The sequence below is a fragment of the Papilio machaon genome, chromosome 16 (genome assembly GCF_912999745.1).
Source record: "Papilio machaon chromosome 16, ilPapMach1.1, whole genome shotgun sequence".
NCBI classification, from domain to species: domain Eukaryota; kingdom Metazoa; phylum Arthropoda; class Insecta; order Lepidoptera; family Papilionidae; genus Papilio; species Papilio machaon.
The window spans coordinates 2,939,718-2,962,082 of NC_060001.1; the positions used below are offsets into that span (position 1 = coordinate 2,939,718).

At 33.1% G+C, this 22,365-nt stretch overlaps 1 protein-coding gene across 1 annotated transcript; it reads right to left on the reverse strand.

The window, feature by feature from the left end:
- Positions 1–1,617: 1,617 nt before the first annotated feature.
- LOC106716808 (cAMP-dependent protein kinase type II regulatory subunit) lies at positions 1,618–22,123 on the reverse strand. Its single transcript, XM_014510425.2, has 7 exons — positions 21,676–22,123; positions 19,519–19,709; positions 16,346–16,483; positions 14,545–14,757; positions 2,858–3,029; positions 2,525–2,614; positions 1,618–1,956 (listed from the first exon to the last, which is right to left on the reverse strand). Exons 1-7 carry the CDS (start codon positions 21,887–21,889, stop codon positions 1,826–1,828), a joined length of 1,149 nt encoding a protein of 382 aa, XP_014365911.1. The 5' UTR covers positions 21,890–22,123; the 3' UTR covers positions 1,618–1,825.
- Positions 22,124–22,365: the final 242 nt, after the last annotated feature.

Consider the following 22,365-nt stretch of genomic DNA (forward strand, 5'->3'; position numbering starts at 1 on the left):
ACTTAGAAATTAGTTTTCAAACGTAGTCAGATGCAGATTTGATGTTTGATTTTAAACTCTGTCAATAAATTACAAGAGAGAAAACATTACATGAATTTCCACTACCGAAAAAAACACCAAAATATAGAATTTCAAGAAAAAAAAATTTTTCTCGAGTTTTTTGGGTTTACCTATGTATAGAAATCATTTATTTTAAATAATACTGGGATTTTTCTGCGCCGAGTCTCTATACGTAAAACGTATTAATAAGAGCGCAAATATAAAAAAAAATCTTCATAAACCTCTGTAAGCTTGTAACATAGCAAGGATGTTTCCTGTTGGGTCCACTTTAGTTCCTATTGAGGTGACCAAACATGGATTCAATGGGAAAAAAATGTCCCAAAGGGAAACACTCCATATCAAACGTTTTACTAAATATAAAATATATGTTAGATGTTTAAAAACCAGTTAATTACCTACATTTACGGCGATCTCATTAAAAAAAAAACACAAACTTCAGATCTATAAAATAAAACATGTTAGAGCAAAACAAATAGGAACTCTCCGCAACATAAAATAAATCAAAACATAAATAATAAAAATTAAAAAAAAACACAAAAAAAAAAACATTATAACCTCTTTTCTAAATAAAACTATACCATTTGTATTCACTCTGCAGTTAAATATATATATATAAAACACAACAGTACAGTCAAATTTATCTATCAAATTTGCATCTATTTGAATAAACAAATATTTTTTTTTTAATAGGACAATGTATAGATTAAAATGTATTGTAGATTATTGAATTATTATAGCAAATAGATTAAAACTAATCACAATTTTACATACTTAGTGATACATAAAAATTTTAATCAGGAAAGCCTGCGTCAGTTAAGATATATGAGTACTTCGTAACACTGCATCAACACAAAAAAAAATATTTTATAATAAAAATTTAAATCTAAAATGCCTTCTCAATCAATCATAATTACTTCTAGACTGTTGTTGATTACAAAAAAAAAAAAACAAGAAAAAAAAAAGGAAAATTTTGATTAAATCGTATTAAACCAGCTAGAGATAAATGGTCCAGCCATTTCTCTAGATATATCAAAGCAGTTTAACTGAAATTTATACACAAATATAAAGTAACAACAACAGTTATGAACTCTTTATCTTTTTTGAATTATATTTACACAAGGTTATGAAGACATATATATATATAATATATAAGATAAGCGTATTTAAGATGCAGTATTACGATATATCTCACAATAATCGTATTCCAACCAACATCCGAATTCTAACACTAACTATAACTAACTGATTTAAGTTAAAATCCTTTGAAATGGCACTGTCTCTTTGATACAACAGGTACCTTGTTTATTTATTAGTCGCTGTTAAAAGCATTATATTTAAGCTAGAAGATAAAACATTATGGAGATTATATTAAAAATACACTGGTCTTAGTTTGAAAAAAAAAATTAACAATCAATTGTCACATTAAAAAAAGGACCAGAGTAATCAAATGGAGACATTTATGACAAACAGATTGTGATTAATGTATGGATGGTACAATAATTATATCGAAATCTCCATACTATAAGTTTATAAATATGTTAGTTATGTTGAAAAAAGTTTAATTCAAAAACACAGAACATCAGTTCATTTATAAGAAAATTGATACATCCATACATATTGCTTTGTTGTTGGAGATCAGTGAAGAATGGGGGGTCGTGGTTTGTGTATGGGGTCAGGGAAAGTAACAAAGTGAGCTCTGTTGTGTGGAAGGGGGGGTGTGTGCTGGGGGTGGTTGGGGGTCGCGGGGGGTCACTGCGGGGGGCGTTCATCGCACGTCAGTGAGATTGCTCTTGTCACCGAAGAGTTTGACGAGCTGCTCCTCGTAGTCATCGATGTTGCGCTTCATTATCTCCATACACGGCCCCAACAGGCGCTCGAATGTCTCCACGTCCAAGACTGTAAATTTAATTTTTTTTTATATTTAAATTTAACAGCTTTTTGTAACTGACTCAGTGTTGCCAGCAAAAAATATCAATGTAAAAAATTTTAAACTTTCTAAATTAACAAAAATTAGTCATAAATGCACAAAGTCAATATATATATATATATATAAAAATAAAATAATAATATCCTAAATATATTATATATTTTTATTCCGCGCGGACGAAGTCGCGGGTGAAAGCTAATATTTTATATTAAAGTGTTTTAATTCTGTTAAGTAAATGATCGTTTCCCTATTGTTAGGAGTGTTGAGGGTAGCCACACAAAAAAAAAAGGGTTTTATAAGGAAGCGTGCGCTGCTGCTCGAGGCAGTCTCCATCGGTCATTGCGGAACGTCTGACATTTTTGTTTATTTACGTTCGGTTTGAGTTTATACTACAGCGAGGATTATTATGAAGTAGAGTTAAATTCATTATTTCGCTGTTAGTTTAATTCTTTTAAAATACTTTTGCATCAAATATCTTACACTATAATATAATGCATATGAGATGTATATAATATAATTGTTTGCTGTAACACTCACATGCGACCTTGGTGGGGCCGACGGCGTAAGCGGAGGCTGCGCGCGGCTTGTGGGTCACCAGAGCCAGCTCTCCGAAGTAACCGCCCTTGCCTAAACATGTTGACCACACAAATTATATATTTCATTTCAAATTCTACTGTTTAATAACCTAACTTAAACACATCGTCATCGGTATTTAGAAGTTCTAGGGTACTTAAAATCTAACTTCTAGGATAGATTATATGTAGATTTAGATAGATCGTTACTGTGGTTTCTTTGCGTAAGTCGGTACAAATGTCGCGGCAATGTGAAGCACACACAGTCACATGTCAGTAGTATATATGTATTTCGTACCGAGACGCTTGATCTCGTGTTCGTTGCCGTCGTCGCGTGTGATGCGGATGCTGACGGAGCCATCTTCCACAAAGTACATGCCGTCAGCGGTGTCTCCCTGCCGGATGATCAGCTCGCCGTCGATCAGAGAGCGAGGCAGTAACGCGTCCGCCAAGTTGGCGCGCTCGTACGGCTGGAACATACATTGCATTGTCAACAACAATTTAGTAAAAATAAATAAAAGATAAAACAATAAATCAGAGTGCCTGTGACCTTTCGTGTCTTTGAGCAAAAATACGACTCAAGTGACACTTTTTGGCAATTTGGATAACGACCGTGAAAAACAGTTGTCGGTCGACAAGAATAATGATACAAAAACATCACACTCAGTCAATCATTACCCACTAAGGGAGACGTTTAGTTCATTTTCATACAACACTAAGGAACTTAACAACTCTGCGTGTGGCAGTTAAACTTCCTAATTTATTTTGAGTAAAGCTAATCATATATAATCATTTAAAAATAAAATGAATACGCTTTCAACTTTTGCAAAATGAATGTATTTATCTATTGTTATGTGATCACTGATGCATAGGAACTTGTGTACCCTTTTAGTGAACAAACACTAGTACTGTCTCCGGCCTAGTTATGCGGAACGGCGGATGCCTGTGCCTGGATAACTATTTTTACTTTGTATAGATAGTTATCACTTTTATTTGATGTAGGCAACTACCATCTTTTAATGTATTAACGTAGTAGCTGTCGCCCGCGACTCCGTTCGTGCGCTATTAAAAAAACTTAATAAGTAGCATATGTGTTCTTCCAGACTATGTTCTACAGACAAATTTCATCAAGATCCGTTGAGGCCTTCTAGAGATACCTTCAAACAAACATCCATCCAACCATCTAAACATTGGCCTTTATAATATTAGTAAGAAGTAAGATAAGACATATGTAAGAAATCAGAAAAGCATAGTTACACAGACAAAACACAATATTGGAATGGTAAATTCATGGCTACAATATTTAGAAGTTCATACTAAAATATCTGTTTCGTAGATGGACTGATCTGCTTACATACTATTAATAGAGAGACAATAATACAATTTAATAATCAGCCAGTGAAATTAGTGTAGTCAGTATAATAAGACAGGCGACATGTTGTAAATTACTCGCGCATTAACAAAGCTGCGCCACTGGCCGGCGTGCGTACGTATTGATTGATTGACCGTAAGGCTAAGTTCACATGAAGGTTGGACAGTAAAGCAGAGCAGTACACTGTTCAGTACTGCATTCGAAAGTGACATTCGTTTAGCGATATTACTAATCGTAAAGTCAAAATATTACAGAAGCCATATTTTATGTATAGATTTTTTTATAAACTAATAGATATTTAAATTAAAAAAAAAAATTTTTTTTCTACGGGTTCAGTTATTGCCTGTCTTATGAGGGTTCGAACAATAACAAGTCCAACTGTTCTGTGCACTTGTTATGCCCTCGTATGAAACTGGTATTACAAACGCACGTATCACGAACAGTTGGCAAGCAGCTCGCTTACCTTCGTTACTGTGCGCTCGATGACGTAAATATATATTTGGAAAATATTTTATTATATAGTTTATAATCTTACTGTAATATGAGTATATGTCAAAATTAAGGCAAAAACAGCGGTGAAGATAGTACAATTATAAATTCAATTGAAAATTTTAATTTCAATAACCGCATATTTGGCTTTGACAATCGATCTAAAATGTGCGTCCTTTCAAAAATTTATGACAAACCTTTTATTTAGGTCATATACTAATAATGTCAAACATGTACGAGGTTAACCGCTTAAAACCAGAAACAAGAATAAGTATGTGTTAATTGGCAGGATAATTATAGCGTTTGGTAGTTACCAGCTTGCCTATTTGTCTTTTTTCTTTTTTTTCTACTTAGAAAAGAAGTAGGAATTTTATAAATACATACATAGTTAAAAATAAACAACTTTCGCGTCAGGTTAATGACTTTGAATTAGTAATTAAACATTTATTACATTGTCGTCACGTCGACCTAAAATTGCGTCGCGTGACTCCACCGCGCTGACGCCATCTTACGTCATACAGCGTGATCTTCGAATAAATATAACGCGATCACTTTAATACTATTTTAAACGAGGATACCGTTTTCCATAGAATTTTCCGCAAAACGATTGTATTTAGGATGTCTATGACCTGAAGATAGTGACATTTTTAGCGACATCATAAGCGAACGGTGTGGATTTCACCAAGTTACAATAGATAACTTTGTTAAAATTTAGCTTCATAACTTTGATGTCTTAATTTTTATTAGGTGTTTGCTAGCTCTGTTACATTATTATCTATAACCAAATTAAATGGAAAAGAGAAATTATATTTGACCATGTCACTGGCTGTCATTTATTCTCTATGGATTTATTTTAAAGATCATAACGTGTCTATATTAATAAATCTATGATTACAGCCATATAAAGGTAAAATTGTTTAAATAGGTTTATTACAGTTCCACATTTCCATTGAAATCCACTAAAGTTCGAGGCATGTTTCGGTAATTAAAATTAAACTTTATAAAACATTTTAAACTCAGTAGCAACTACTTAATAGCTACCTATCATTTTGATTAACATCTTATTCGCCAATTGTATTATAGACAAGAAGTTCTCGGCATTTTTTGTACTGTTCAACTAAAATTTCATTGGTATTATCCAATTTTTTTTATCCATACATTATTTTACGTTCTAAGTCATTACAAAAATAAAGTTACCTAATAAAGGCACAATTTAAATGTTTGTTAAGTAATTAATATATATATATATATATATATATATATATATATATATATATATATATATATATATATATATATATATATATATATATATATATATATAATTACTTAATATATATATATATATATATATATATATATATATATATATATATATATTAATTACTTAATATATATATATATATATATATATCAATATATATATATATATATTCAATGCCAATCTTCTTCAAATTGTATCTCTCATTCCGGTTTTTCTTCGTAATTTCATAAGGTCCAAGAAATTTGGGGTACAGTTTGCTACCTTGGCTAAACTGAGTTTTCTTTATGGCTACTAAGTCACCAACATCGTATGACTGAGCTTCTCTTCTTTTCTTATTATAATTTCTGACATTTTCTTCTTGTATTTTCTTAATAGATTCTTTAGCTTTTTCTCTCAGGTCTTGTCTTTTCTCATTAAATTCTAAAATAGTTTCTTCTTCTATTAGTTTCGAAATTTCATCTTCATTATCTCTCATCTTCGTACCAAAAATTAGCTCAAATGGAGTCATTCCAATACTTCTTTGGTAAGTTTTATTCAAACAGCGTTGGACATGTTCATCTTCATTTTGTGCCTTCTTTAAGCGTGCGGTTGTCTCGGTAAGTATTAGACACACAGGATGGCGGCCGAGTGCATCGGCGTGCTTCATTCTCGTTGCTTGTCTGTGTTCAATCTCATAATCGTATTCTTCTAACAGCAACGCCCATCGTGCGACACGCGGAGGTAAGTCTTTTTTCTTTAGAGTCATAGTAAGCGCAGAGCAATCGGTAACTATCTTAAAGTGTATACCTTGTAAGTAGACACGAAACTTTTTAATAGCCTCTGCAATAGCCAGAATCTCCAGATAATAGCTGTGATATTTCTTTTCCGCTGGTGTAGTCTTTTTGCTCATGTAATGAACAGGATGTAACAGATTGTCTTTAGGACTTCGTTGTAAGAGGACAGCTCCGTATCCGTCCGCGCTAGCGTCGGTGTGTACTTCTGTTTCTAGCTCGGGGTTGTAAATTTGTAAGACAGGTGAGCTGCAGAGTATGTCCTTGAGTCGCAAAAAAGCCTTTTCACATTCTTCATCAAAGTTAAATATTGCATCTTTTTTCAGTAAATCAGTCATTGGTTTGGCGATCAGGGAATAATTTCTTATAAATTTTCTGAAGTATCCGGTTAACCCTAAAAATGACTGTACGGCTTTGACATTTGCAGGTTTTCTGAATTTTGCTACTGCCTCAATCTTCACTTTAGATGGTCTCACTTCATTTTCTTTTATGATGTAACCTAAGTACTCTATTTCTTTTTTCATGAAGTGGCACTTCTTCCAGTTAAATTTTAAACCAAACTCTTCAGCTCTTCGTAAAACTTTTTCTATTTTGATGAGTCCTTCTTCTTCAGTAGTAGCTGGTAAAATAAAGTCGTCTAAATACGTTAGAACTGTGCCATCAGCAATGAGATCATGGAACACGTCGTTTATAAATCGTTGAAATACCGATGGTGCTGTACATAGTCCGAAAGGCATTTTCATAAATTCGTACTGGCCTTGTGGTGTGACGAAAGAGGTATACTTTTGACTTTCTTTATGTACATCAACATGCAGAAACCCATTCTTCAAGTCAAGGGATGTAAAAACTTTAGCTTCTTTTAATTTGTCAATCTGGTCTTCGATCAGAGGTAGTGGAAATCTTTCTTTAATTATCTTCTTGTTAAGACTTCGATAATCCATGCAGACTCTACTTGATCCGTCTTTCTTACCAGCCAACACAACAGCACATGCAAAATCAGATTTACTTGGTTTTATTATTTTATTCTGTAACCATTCCTTGATTTGTGTGTTAACAACTTCTGCTTCCAATGGTGATAAGCGTCGTGGGCTGTGGAATATTGGTGTTTCATCTGTTAATATTATTTTCAGTTTCACATTACTCTTCTTTACTTCATTCGTCGGGTTGTAGTCTTCAATCAACTTCTTAATTCGTTCTGCGTATCGTGAATCTTCAATGTCATAGTCTTCAATAGCACTTGAGGTCTCAATAGAAAGTGCAAAGAGTGGTATCTTCTTCATAAATACACCATCTGTGGTGAAATTGATTTCAAAATCTTTCAAAATCGGATTTCCTATTATTAGTTTTACCGGTATAGTATTTTCTTTAACTATGTGAAATTTGACATCAGCAAAACCTTCATCAATTTGTATTGTAGTCATAAAAGCTCCTTCTGTAAAAATTTGTCTTCCAGCTATACCAGTTAAGCATATCGACGAATCGGCTTCACACTTCTGAACACCTTCTTTAATTCGTTCGAATTCAGTTTTTGTGATAAGGTTTACATCGCTTCCAGTATCAATCAAAGACAACATTTCCACTCCGTTAATCTTAACTTTCTTATAAGGCATCTTATCTTCTTTTTGATCCTCCTGAATATTCAAAGTTTTCTTAGGCACTTTAGTGCATTCATTGCCTTTGTGACCAAATTCATTGCACCTGAAACATTTAATGCCCTTGGTACAAGTCGGAGATTGATGATCAAGGTCACCACAATTAAAACATCTTTTCACATTTGCGGTCTTCCGATATGGTATGTTTGTCTTGACTGGATTTGAGTTACCACTCGGCTTAGCATTATTTTTTTTTCTGAATTCGCTATAAATGTCTAGCTTCTTACGGAAATCTTTTATGTCGGATGCACCATATAAAATTACTTTATTTGTTTCGGTGTCCCGAATGCCGTCGATTACATATTCTATCAGAGCAGCGTCTTCAATTTTTCCATGTAATGCTATTTCTTTCATTGAGAGGAAGTATTGTTGAAAAGTTTCATCAGTCTTCATTTTACGAGCAGCAAGCGTCTTATGGATCATTGCACTATTTAATTTAGGGCCAAATTCTTCTTTAAGTAATTTCTTTAAGGTTGTATAGTCTTTAATTCTTCCCACAGATCTGAGAAATAATTTTGCAGTGCCACCTAGTAGTCTCTTCGCATAGATTAATTTTTCGACCTTCGTCCATTTCATCAGATCAGCAGCGTCTTCAAATTCATCGAGAAATTCAGTTATCGGGTAAGTATCATCCCCAGTAAATATTGTCATAGACTTTTCCAAATCTTTGAAGGAAATATGCACTTCTAGCTCTTCATCCACATCATTTTCAGAATAATCTTCAGTCTTATTTTTTTTAGGAGGCATCTTTTTAACTTTAGGTAAGGAAACCCGTCTTCGCTTTGTACAAAAAGATAATTTTCTTGGGCTCATAGAATAATGTAGTCGTCAAATTCGTAATCGTCGTTAGTCTTTAAATCTTTAAAATAACGAAAACATTATTTATTCGCATCCCGAAGTCTTCAATGAATTATCTTGCCGCATCCCGAAGCATTCGCCTTATCAAAATCTTTCATCAGCGGCCCGCAGCATTCGATACCGATTGAGCAAACAAAGGAATCGAACGAGTGATTTGTATGTCGCGTGGTGCGTATGATTTCTTCTTTAGAACTCGACAATCCACTTCATATTTTAACAATGCGCTATCCCGGACGAGCCCCCAATTAAGTTGTGGGATTGTTATTGAAAAAATACTTCAGTAAACTGCCAAGAAAACACTTTAATCTTATTCAACATATCGTAGCTTCACAGAACATCTTTTCTTCATCAAATCTGACAAATGTCATCTGTCATATAAAATCGTACTTGCTAATAAACTAAACATGTAAAATAATTAAAATAAAACCTCCTTTTTCCACATATATATATATATATATATGAAAGAAAGTCGTGTTAGTAACACTATTTATAACTCAAGAACGGCTGAATTGATTTGACTGAAAATTGGTGGTCAGGTAGCTTAGAACCAGGAGACGGACATAGGATAATTTTTACCCCGTTTTCTATTCTTTATTCCGCGCGGATGGAGTCGCGGGTAAAAGCTAGTAAGTAATAAAAATTACAGTTTATATAACGTGTTGATATATGAAGTATAGATTATCTTATAATCAGATGATAGTTTTATATCTAGCTGTAGATTCAACACAGATTAGAAAATAACTGTAGTTTTATTTCTGGCCACACGAAGCTCATTAATTTACTTATAGAAAATATAAATTGTATATGTAGTTAGCCAATTCTTAGAAGCATATAAAATGGTCTTGTTAGAACAGAAATTTTCAATACAGATTCATTCAAACGCCATTTTATGCCAAGACTCTACAGTTACTAATTATATATTAAATACATTATATAAAGATTACATAATCAACAGGCAAGAGCGAGATATACAGTCGGTCAAGACTATCGTTCAATAAATCTCGAATGACGTCACGGGATTACGTGCGGACGGCATTTACGTTATCCCACAGATAAACCTGATCGTATTTCGATAATATTGTACTACGTCAGCTCGATTGCTTGATCCGATCTAGTTTTATATCGATATAGATCGATAATTTCGTACAATCGATTAGAATCACTTGAACACTTGATAAAAATTTGTACGTTGATTGTTGATAACGATCATAATTTGAAAAGTACTTCAACGTCTCAAGTGTAACGAAAGAAGTAGAATTTTCTGGAATGTCGCAAAAAAGGCATCTTGTAATAACAGCGGACAAACACAGATTAAATTAATATTATTTGAAACATTAACGAACACTCAAAGGTCGGCAAGTCATACCAAGAATAATCGTAGTTCTAATTATAACATCGGCCAACTTACATTATACGGAACTCGTTACTGACAGGGTGAGCCCACCTGTTCAGTGTAGCGAGAACATTGCTAAGGCGGGTTTAGTTAACATCAATCAGCTTGTATAAGCAAACAGGGAACAGTATCACGCCCCTACACGTGTCATATGAGATAAACTACAATCATTGAATTAGTAAACGTTCAATGGACATCAACTATAATAATTAATACCAAGAAAAAACATAAAGTACAATCTAACAAGTATACAAAATTCTAGAAAAAGTAAGTAACCTTTGTGAGTTCTATTAAAAAAATCGTAACTCAATGATAATTGGTACTCAGTATCATTCTAGTATCATGTCAACCTTGACCTACGGCTTGTAGTAAATTGGATCAAAGTTCATAAAAGGCAGGTCACACTAAGCAGCGACGAATAGGCCAGTACTTAATTTAAAATCCGTCATAAACAAGTGAACAGTTTCGACCTTCGTCTGTTAAAATCATTATTCTAGAATGACAGCTCATTGCTTTGCTGAATAATTAGGCAAATACAGACTTTTAACCTTAACATAATGATGGTCTTTAGTATAAGCTGTCGCCCGGAACTACGTCAGCGCGGAATTAAAAAAAAAACATAATAAGTAGTCTATGTGTTCTTCTAGACTACCTCTACCTCTATGCAAAATTTCATCAAGATCCGTTGAGCCGTTCTGGAGATACCTTCAAATAAATATCCATCCATCCATCCAAACATTCGCATTTATATTATTAGTAAGATTGATAGTATAAACTTATCTCACCTAATAACAACATATATGCGATATGCCTTTGACTCAGTTACTCATTTCTAAGACTAGCTGCCATACACGGTATATTAAGTAATTACTAAGGGGACCTCTTAGGGTAACAATAGCAGCGAATAAGGAATGGAGTTGACAAACGTTATAGAAAGTTAAAAAGAGGACACAAGTAAATGAAAACTTTTTGGGCGTCACAAGTCTTTCAAACTGTTAACGATTGATTCTGCTGACTTGTTTATATTAGTTATCTTGTTTTATGTAGTTTCTTTGGACCAGATATTGCGGATTATAATATCGTATATTAAAATTAAAGCATTTTTTATTCGACAGCTGTTAAAGTCTAGCTCTGACTTATCGCGTTACGTAACCAAATAAAAGGCGTGTATAATGTTTTCGATAAGATCGTTATGCTATTCATATTAAATGAAAGAAAACAATTTAATAACTAATTTATATTTTTATACTAGGTTACTTTATAAATTGTTTATCTTTGCATTTGGATTATAAAGTTTTTCTTTTAGGTTTTCACAACTTTCATACCAAGATTAATATTTGTCCTTTTTGGAGATCATTGTTTGTAAAATTAACTGCCGTTCATTTCTTTGTTTTTAATAGTGTAAAATACATCTATATAATAAAGTATAGTACTATGCTATGTTAACTAATAAAACATTTAACCAGGTAACTGTAATAAGGGCTTGTAACTGAATTGACGCAGCGGGAAATCTGACCTCTGACATCTAGCAAATTGGACGTTGTAAATGCTACCGAATCAAGTCAACGATGGGTGAAGAAATTATAGAAATAACATAGATTATAATATTAACATTTAAAACGTTAATTGCAAAAATAAATGTAGACAAAATTATAGAATCTATTCATTTAGTGAACATATTGATTAACTTATACTTTTACTAACGTAAGCAGGTACCATTGTGTATAAACAAAAATCAATGTGAATCCCACTCAAATTTTTAGGATCAAAACATATTTTTCGCTGTGATATAAAGCAAATACTATACAGATTTAAGAAGCTTGAAAACCGCTAACAATGACAACTCCTTTCAACAAAGCGTACGAAGTGAGGCAGCTGTTGTTTTTTTTTTAATCTTTTCAACATCACAAAGCGGTTTAAAGTTGTTCCACTTTGTTTGCGAGAATGATCCTATTAAATGTAACAATTCGAGTCGAGTACGCCTAAGTTTTTTACAAGAGACTTAAGTTAGACCTCTACAACACAGGCCTTTAAGGAAAAATTAACTCACTTACACTTGAAAGTAAAGGACTCGCACATTGTTATAACACACCATGATTTAGACCTTTAGAGGTATGACACTTTCAAGAGCAGCTATCGTGGACCCTAAGAGCCTAGCCATAAAATTTTCAGACAGTGTTTAAATTACATTTTAGTTTCAAAAATTTATGTCAACCCTTTTATTCGCTCTCTGATAATGAACATGCATAAATTTAATTAATAAATAATTTGTATTTTTTGGAGTAAAACAGTTTTTATTTGTAAATGGGGTCGTTGTTTAAGTTCCCTGCAAGGTTGTTAACAATTATTCTGTCAATGGCGCCTAAAATCAAATAAACTTTTCGCCTAAACTAGCCTTAAATTCTGGCCCCTTATTTTCGCCAGAAGAATAATAACTGTCACATTTTCCAAAAACGTTTTGTAAAGAAGTAAAACTGAGCTCCAAAACATTTTAAAACACTTTATAATCTGTACGTGAACGCCACTAGCTCAAAAAGAAATCTTGAATTAATACTCAAGCATTTCATTTAGTATTTAAAAACATTAAAAAATAAACTAATTTCCAGTTAAAACAGTTAATTATGGAGTATTCAGAATCCGAAGAGCTGTTATATAATATTAATTAAAGATTTAATTTTTCCCGCAAAAAATGAGATTGAAAAACTAATTAAAGTGAGATTAACAAACCATCACGGTACTTATTACTTTTGTTTAATAAACTCTGCAATTCCTAAATTTAATTTTAATTTAAAAAATAAGAAGCGATATATGGAAATTATTGAAACAAAAAATTATAAATCATTAGTTATTATGTGAAACTGTAAATTTTTCGAGGTTACATAAAGTAGTAGAAGCCAAAGCAGAATTTTTTTCAATATATATTTTTTGGCGCGTGTTTTACCATAGCCTATTTTTAACGCTAATGTCTTCTAATGTCGTTTACTTAAAATAAAACTTTTTATGTAATGTGATTCTGTTAACCCAAGGTAACAACTACAACTATGTAACATTTAAACAGAGTACAAGGAAAGTTACTTTAAACATCCATATTTTTCCAACGAGGTTACTTAAATATGGTTTGGTAACGTATATCTCTTCTGTGGCATTTTTATTTTAAAAGATATTTATTATTTGCTACAATTTTTGACTTTTTGAATATTTTTTATCAAGCAAGGATATAAGAGGCGCTGCTATCGCGGTTAGTTCTGTCAGAAAATATGAAACGACTACATGGCCATAAAAAATGCCATAAAACGAAATGAAACAGCCATAGTACAAAAAGGGACTTGTGACACATTTGACATTGACAGCTAGTGAGCTGTCATAATTTAAGTTACGACACACGGCATCCAAAGGAGCACACATAAATCTGGGAACCTTTACAGTTAGACTGAGAACACATTCACTGCGATTTGCCTAACTAGTTATTATTTTTTTACAACTGACGACAAGCGGGTCCAAACAGTCTAGAAAAATGTATGCGGGATATGAAAAACCATAGTAAAAAACCACTCCTGTAACGACGAATCCTGTAACTAATAGATATATATCCTCTAAGATATCGTATATGAATACGTAATAAGCGAAGTCATTGGCACTTGTTATTGTTAGAAAATACTAAGTGGATTGTGTCATACAATTCGCGTTAAGTAATTAAGCCTGGGTCACATCACACGCTACTATATTTTATCTCATAGCGTATGATTCATACTTGACGAGTGAAACGTGTAACTAATACAGGCTCGTTAATTTCACGTTTTAAGTGCTGTAAACTGAGATGTTTTTAACGAGCTTATGATATCTTTACTCAAAAGCTGACTTTTCAATGGTATGCAATAGCCTAGTGAATAGAGACTTGCACTTGACTTTACTTAGGTGAAAAACTGAGTCCGTGAGAAGTTTTTGCATTGCTTATGATATTAGATTCATATCATAAGCAATGCAAAAACATATGGTCTATATTAGATTCAAGTAGGTCATGAACAAATACATTTGGCTTAACAAGTCCGGAAAACTGATGCTGGGAAGTAGTCACTACATTGGCGGATTGCGAAGAAGGATTGTGTTACAGGGCCTAGACTTGATGTTTTGCACATATATTTTTATTACTGTGTAAATAAGCACAAAAGACGTAGAAGTATAGTTACCTGGAGTGCCTTCAGCATGGGCACCTTGTCGAGCAGCTCCTCGTAAAGCTTGCGCTTCTTGAAGGCGCTCTTGAGCAGGATGCGGCGGAAAGTGTGCCGGTCCATGGCCCAGAGCGCGCCCGCAGACTGCGCGCGCACGGACGCTGCACGCGGCATGTTGTACATCAGAGCCAGCTCACCGAAAGAACCGGAGCCTTCGTACGTATGCACCACCTATATCATACATTCTATTTACAACCTTTTTTCACTGACTCGTAGTCGCATTAGTGGAAAAAAGTGTGTAAGATCTCATTGACGTAGGTTATTCGATAGTAGTTGGCAGAAATCTGAATGAAATATTTAATTTTATTAAGAAATAGTTTTATTGGATGGAGAAAACAAGATTCTCTATATTAGAGAACAGAAGATTAAGACAAAAGATATAATCTATTTCTATCTGGTATAGTATGTCTCATTACAGATCTGAACAGTCCGTTAATATTTTAATGTCAGGTAATTAGTGTTCTACATAAACCTAAAATGTTCGAATTTCTTTTGATTTCTAAACGTATATACAGTCTAAATGCATGTAATCATACATATTTAATAGCTGTAGTAGGAAAACAAGTTGAAATATAACCTATTTCTTGTAATATCAGGTCACGGGTAAACAAACAATAAACGTTGTTATGCCAATAAAATATTTTAACTGCTACAAAACGTACAATAAAAACATCTTATTTCTTTGAAAGTGGAAATATAACATAATTCATTTGAATGAGAACGCAGATATAATTTAAACAGTTATATGATTGTTACTCGTATTAAGAATTAAATTTGCTTTCCACTGAGAATCGAATATTGAACAACAAACTGACATCATAAGAGCTATTATTTAGGTCGTACCTATATTGCTATGACAAGTTTTCGACCTAATTGCAAGCGTCAAGGACATTTCACCGTACTGGGTAGGAAATAAACGTCCTCGACTGTTGAGATAATTTGGTCATCACGCTATACGTAGTTTAGACAGAACGTGTGGAATTCCTTTGGCGCGCGCTCATCTTTCGACAAGACGGTCATTACAGCGCCATATTGTTTATTATTGATGTGCCTACACACATGCTGAAGATATTATGAATGCTGTGCTAAATGTTTCATGAAAACACGTCCGTTGGCACAAATATAATTTGTTCATATAGAATAAAATGTACGTAAAATCTTATGATTTTATATGTTTAATGGCTTGGTGGCTTAGCATAGAAACGTAATATCGACGCTCCCATCGAATAATCCTGTAATGCACTCTTACCGGGTTTTTGCTTTTCCGTCGTATTCGACATCTAAAGGTAAATTAAGTACAATGCAGCTATAAAAATTAGCTTTGTTTTGGTATCTAAAAGATTCTTGTACACTAATTATTGATGAAGTTATTAAAGAAATATGGTTTTTCGATTTTTCTGAAAAATTTGATTTTTCCTATTACGGGTTATTCGGTGGGGGCGTCGATTTTTACTTTAACAACGCGAGTAAATCCATTATCTCAACCTAACTTGATGTAAAGATGGATGTTATTTTATTTTTATGCATTTTAGGAGAGAAATTGTCATTGATATTTTACTTAAAAATGGCGCAGCTTTTTCTCACGAAGATCTTGACAAACAGGTAACGAGCGACTAGTGATAAGAAACGAATAACATGTCGACGACACGCGCTGTGTACGTAGGGTCATAGTATCAGAAATCGTCACTAAAGATTTCTCTAATAATCATTTAACAACCTCCAAGTTCGAGATATTTAACTATCAGAATGTTTTTATTACCTTCTCGATGCCGTCATCTCCGTTGACAAGCACATCAAAGACGCCATTCTCGATGACGTAGAAGTTATCGCCGTCGTCGCCCTGCCGGATCACGTACTCGCCCGGCTCCGCTCGCTTCTCGAACATGGCATCCAGCACCTAAACACACACAAATTGTTTCTTCGAGGAAAGATTTTATTGTTTGCATTGAATAAAACTCCGAAACTACTAAACCGATTTGAAAATTTTTTTCACAGTTGGAAAGTTATTATCCCCGTGTGACATATTTTTACTAGATGTTTTCTAATTCCGCGCGGACGAAGTCCGGCAAATGCTAGTATATCGGAAATATTTTTTAACATGTAAAGATAACACACAATATAACACCTTATAATTTTCTTATAAAATACCTATTAATGGTTAATAGGTATTTTATAAGAAAATTTAGTTACTAACGAACTTCTACACATAACTTAACGATCCGAATATTTTCATTAAATTTAATTTCAATTAATTTAATTTAACTGTCTGTGTACTTTAATTTTGATTTATAATATATACTATATATTTTTAATTTTTTTTTTTGATGCTGCAGTCAAATTATTTTATATAGCTTTGTGGGACTTTGTTCTCATCTCAAAGATAACAACGTATATTATAAATAAACAATAATAGTGGTCAGCGCTGTATTTGTTCGATTGATAAGTTAAATGAAAACAAAATACTTTGCTCTTTATTCACGTTTATAACTTTAACTTTGTTGAAAGGGCAAATATATCGCAAGTCTTCATAAACATTAGATCTAAATATCTGACTGCTTCTTTTGTTTTATAATTATATGAAACTTCTGACACAGCACGAGATTTAAAATTAAGGCAAAAAATAAGGTAAAAATAAATAATCACCTGTGCACGATTATTTTATACGACTAGTCGTCGGCGACTTCGTCAGCACAGAATTAAAAAAAAAATAGCCTATAATATTCCTGAGCGAGCAACAACTACCGTCCCGTCCTCGTCAAAATCGGTTTAGCCGTTCCAGAGATTACCCCGAACAAATTCGGCCTTGCAGACACATAGAACATTAAAAAAAATTTTTTTTTATCGGCAACGAAAATATATCACGTGTACGAAATATGATTTTTTTGCAGACACTCAGATTTTATTAATATGTATAGATGACCGCTGACGTTTACGTAAAATTAAATTAAAAGATGTTTGATTGACGCTCTATTTACACCGATTTGTTAGTGCGGTGTTTTTTATTATTTTATATTTAATTTATCCATAAAAATTTAAGGAGTTTTTCCACTGTAAAACAACATTCAAAATATGTGAGATATATTCGTCTCTTTGCTTATGAGGTCATCGAAACGCGTATCGTGAGAATATTTTTCAGTAAAATGCATGCGGAGAACAATCAAAATAATCTCCCAGTCTTTTTTGTTGATAGTTGTGAACGACGGGGTGACGTCATAGGGCTATCAGGGAAATGTTCAGCGTAGATGTACTACAGATTTTATCTTAACAAGAAACGCAAAGTTCGAAATAGACTAGAAATAATAATATGGAGTTTAGTCTGTATTAACATATTGTACATGTGTAAAAGTGGAGCTGGTGTGTCACCATATGCCAGCTCTTTCCTTAACGTATAAATTCAAATTCATTTATTCACAAAACGACCTTACGTATGTACCATGTCATTGCAATATTGAATTCATTTTCAATGAAACTAGTATAGAGTTGAAACTTGTAAAAGTAGTTCGTTGTACAATTACGAAGAAAATAATTATGTCTTTATAATAATATCTAACAAGCGGTAATGTCCGTAGAAACTAAGTTAACAGGGTCAACGTAGTAATATAAGTTAGAAGTTTGATTTAATCAGAATCTATTAGCAATGTGTCTGCGCAACGAACAGGTTCACATGACTTCAATGTATTACATTGAATTCATGTTTGTTAACTAAATGTTTGTTAACACAGAAATTAGATAATTGAAGTCAATGGTCACAGGAAGTTGAATTCCGTTTACTAAGTTTTAAAGTGCACATAACGTTTGAATACAATAACGAAAATATGCTATGTATAAACACTTCTGTATTGGAACGAAGTTCCTTATCGCGCGTTGTGAAAGGGGGCTAGACGGAAAAAATTCTTACGAAAAGTTGTCACGACACTTTTTGCTTTAGACGAATGAGCGCTACTTCACCATGGCAACGACGTGACAATATATAACGAAAATTCATAGAAATAAAATGTACTCTTGTGAAGACTTAAGTTTTTTATTCATAGAATAAACATTGGTTTCTTCACTAATTAATTGAAAGGAACTTCGTTCCATCCGGGTGTCCCTTGACACCTCTCAAGTTTTTTTTTTAACTAATGTACCTATTCGTTAAAGTAACTATAGATGTTTAATTTTCCTTCCTGAAAGTTAAAAAGGATAGTGTTGGTATGGGTCCCCAGTTCACGATAATTATGCATAAAACAGTGAGCAACATGCGAAAGTTATAACGCAATGGGACGTGCCTCGCCTAGTAAATTGTGAACGAGTCTTACACAAGTTGATAGAAAATGTTACAATGAAATACTTAATCTATTGCATAAAATAAACGATAGGAATACCCAATTTAAACACTACTATCACAAATATTAACAATAAATTCACGTTCAGACAAACTATAGTATAATTTTAGATATAACATTAGTTTAAAACGACATAGCAGCGATATTTAGGCTAAATGCTATTTAACTGGAATAAACAATACAATACCTATACAATTAATAAAATTTGAGTGTCTGTAATATCGAAAAAAAAAAACATATTTCGAGAACATTTGTATTTGCGTGATTTACAACGAAATTTTTTTTTCTGTCTATCCGCAAGTCTGCGTTTGTTCCGAGAAATCGCAGAAACAGTTGGGTCGATTTTGACGTGACTTGGACGGGAAGATATATGCTGGCATATTATGGGCTACTTTTTTAAAATTCCTTGTTCATGAAGTCGAGGGCAAACGTTCGTCCACTGTAAAGTCTATTTGCTTGTTCATATCTAACTCGCAGACGCGATCGACCGGTTTACAACGTTTAAACTTACTTGACACCGCAAGGTGCGTCATAATTTAGACATGGACAGCACTATTGGTAACTGAATTATTGCTGGTCGCTTCAAAGGTTACTGTATCAAGTATACCTGTTGCATCTGTTGGGCGTCGAGTGAGCGGAAGAGCAGTATACCGCGCACAGCTTCAGCGAGTCGGGCACGCTGGGCGTCCGACTTGGGGAACACAGCTGGCGCGCCCTCGTCAGAGTCATCTTCCTCCGGGTCGTACGTCTCCGCGAACACCGACTTGCGACGGTTGTTGAAGCGCGCCACTGGCGGCTCTGTTGTCAAAAAATTGGAATTATTACTATATGACTGAGAAAATGATTTACGAAAAACTAAAAGAAGTCTCACTCTGCATTTAAACCCAATAATCATCAAGCCATGAATAACTACGTACTGAAGGTCTACAAAAAGAAGAAGTTCAAAAAAAATTAATATAATTATAATTCCAGGTTTGTTTTATAAATGTATATATTATAGGCATAGTTAAAATTAATGTGACAAAAATCTATTGCATTGTCTCTTACATTTAAATTTGTACCTGTGACCTAACACTTCAACTTAACTTTATGTTTAATTCAAGAAAAAAAGAAACTAATTTCTAAATCTTGCTTTGTAGACTCCCTCTATGATAACAATAGGCATATAGTATTATCACATTAAATGGTAACAACATACACAAATGACTTATGTAAATATGACTCAAGGTCTATTTAGCAGCTGTTCATATAAATAGATAGCTTACTATAACTACATTTGTATATAAAAATTAAACATACAGCATAATATTATTCTAGCCGAAGTTCATACTTTGCACATTGGTCCTCAATACTGGAATCACATATTGATTCTTGTGATGATCAAAAAAGTTGAAATTCAAAGGTTTTTCATAAAAATGTTCTTTCATATATTGAAAACAATTGCTTGATATTTTTCAGTTGGGACAGTAAGATGAAAATATTTGTTATTAAATATTTGCTCTTACTCTAGAACTAAATATTATTTTTGAGCTATGTATTTGTCTTCCGACACCAAACACAGTTGGGTAATGTGCATAAATAGTTTATAACCTCTACCAAAAAAAAACTTCACTCCATATCCAAATGTTTTAAACAAACAGACAAATAGAATAAATATTGTAAAAACTAAAACTTATTTTCTGTGAATCTAAAGTTATTTATTATACAATTAGCATCGTTAATACCAAATGTCACAATGAAAACTTCTTCCAATTAACATGATTTGTTATCAATTTTCATAAACTCAAATAAACTTAATAATAAAAGATCCACAGTAGATTTCAAATTGTTCTAGTTATTTAGATTATTAAAATGTTTGATATTGGTTTCAGTAATTTTGTTCACTTAAATCATTATTTTTGAAGCAATCAATTTACATAAGCCTTGGATTAGTTAAACCTAACTTCATAATGGTTTAGGCGGGCCACCTCTAATCCAAGAGAGTCCTGGCTTGACACAATGATGGCAAGACATGAAATTAATGCTTCACAAGGGGAAAAAGAAGTATAGCAGTAGGGTGTTCAACAAAACTATTAAAATCTTGACAATTTTGTAAAACTGTAAATGCATAATGCATTTCATTGGTATTTTCTAGACTTGGCACAAGCTGACCACTTTCCAGTCTTCTATTAAATATTAGCTTATATGATTGAATGGGATATTAGTGGCATTTAGCCAAATCTTAAACTGGGACTCTTAACACTTAGCATTACACATGTATTTGTAAATATCTTTCTTAGGTTTAGATGTTTTTAAATAATCTAAATCTGATAATTATAACATAATTTTTCAATTAACAATTTATGTAATAAAATTCTAGTCTATAAAAATTAACTAAGGGCAATAAAGTTATATGATTAATTAAAATTTAACAAGATATTATGAAATCTTCACTGTAATCAAAACAAACACATACATTTTTTTAGTGATAAAGCACTTAGTTGCAAAATAATGATGTATTAAAAAAACCTTGTACCACAAAACAAAATAACATTAACCTATTTATATTTGTAGGCATATTAATGTGGCAAATGAAAACAAAATGTATAAAAAAATGATAAGAATGAGCACTAAGCGTTGTGACATTCAGATTTTTAATTATACATCTTTATATGGTTGATGCTATAGCCATTGCATTGTAAATCTTTAAAAACCCACCTTCCTCAAAATTGTTTCGACAATTATCTCGAGTCTGTGATTTTATAAGGAAATTGTAAATGAGTACCTTCTTCGTCTGATATTATGGATTCATCGGGCGTGCCGGCGGATGGGCCCCTCACTATAGTAGTGGTCCTGTTGTTCTGTAACCTTGTGAAGAACTCGACGGCGTAGTTGATCACGTCCCCTGGCTGCTCCAGCAGGTAGCTTATTGTGAATTCCAGTAAAATTTCTCTAAGGTCATCTGGGACTTGAATTCGACCGCCTTGAGGCCTGCTCATTTCTAACGGCGTCGCCTCGCTTTCTCGTTATTATCCCACACGGAGAATACTAAAGCGACTCGTTAGATTAAAATTTCGATATCATAGCCATTGAATTAGCTCAAGCGACACACCAAAGAACAAATCTTACGATGGGGAAGTAGCACTACATACAAACGTTAGTAATAAATAAAACCACACTATTAAACTAAGACTTTCTCAAATAATAGTCTTTGCTACAGGAAATTAAATACAATGACACACTTTTCGGAGAAAAATCCTCGTCCTCCAGCCTGACAATTATAAAATCTCCTTTCACTGAAAAGTAAAAATGGCGAATTCTGGATTGCCCTACTTCACATCACTAATCACTTCAATCGTTCAAAGTTCACGCCAAAGAGTTCACATCGCATTTCAGACATTGCCAGTACTAAAAATGATTCGTTAGATAAAAATCTGACGAATGTCAAAAAATAAATAAATAAAGGTTTACGGAT

Bases quoted from the DNA above. Each gene is read 5' to 3' on its own strand.
- LOC106716808 (XM_014510425.2), bottom strand. From the start codon at position 21,889: ATGAGCAGGCCTCAAGGCGGTCGAATTCAAGTCCCAGATGACCTTAGA. The intron at 16,484-19,518 runs GTATACTTGATA...GTGTGTGTTTAG, and splicing joins ACGCCCAACAGATGCAACAG to GTGCTGGATGCCATGTTCGA. The intron at 3,030-14,544 runs GTAACTATACTT...TGTATGTTCCAG, and splicing joins CCATGCTGAAGGCACTCCAG to CCGTACGAGCGCGCCAACTT.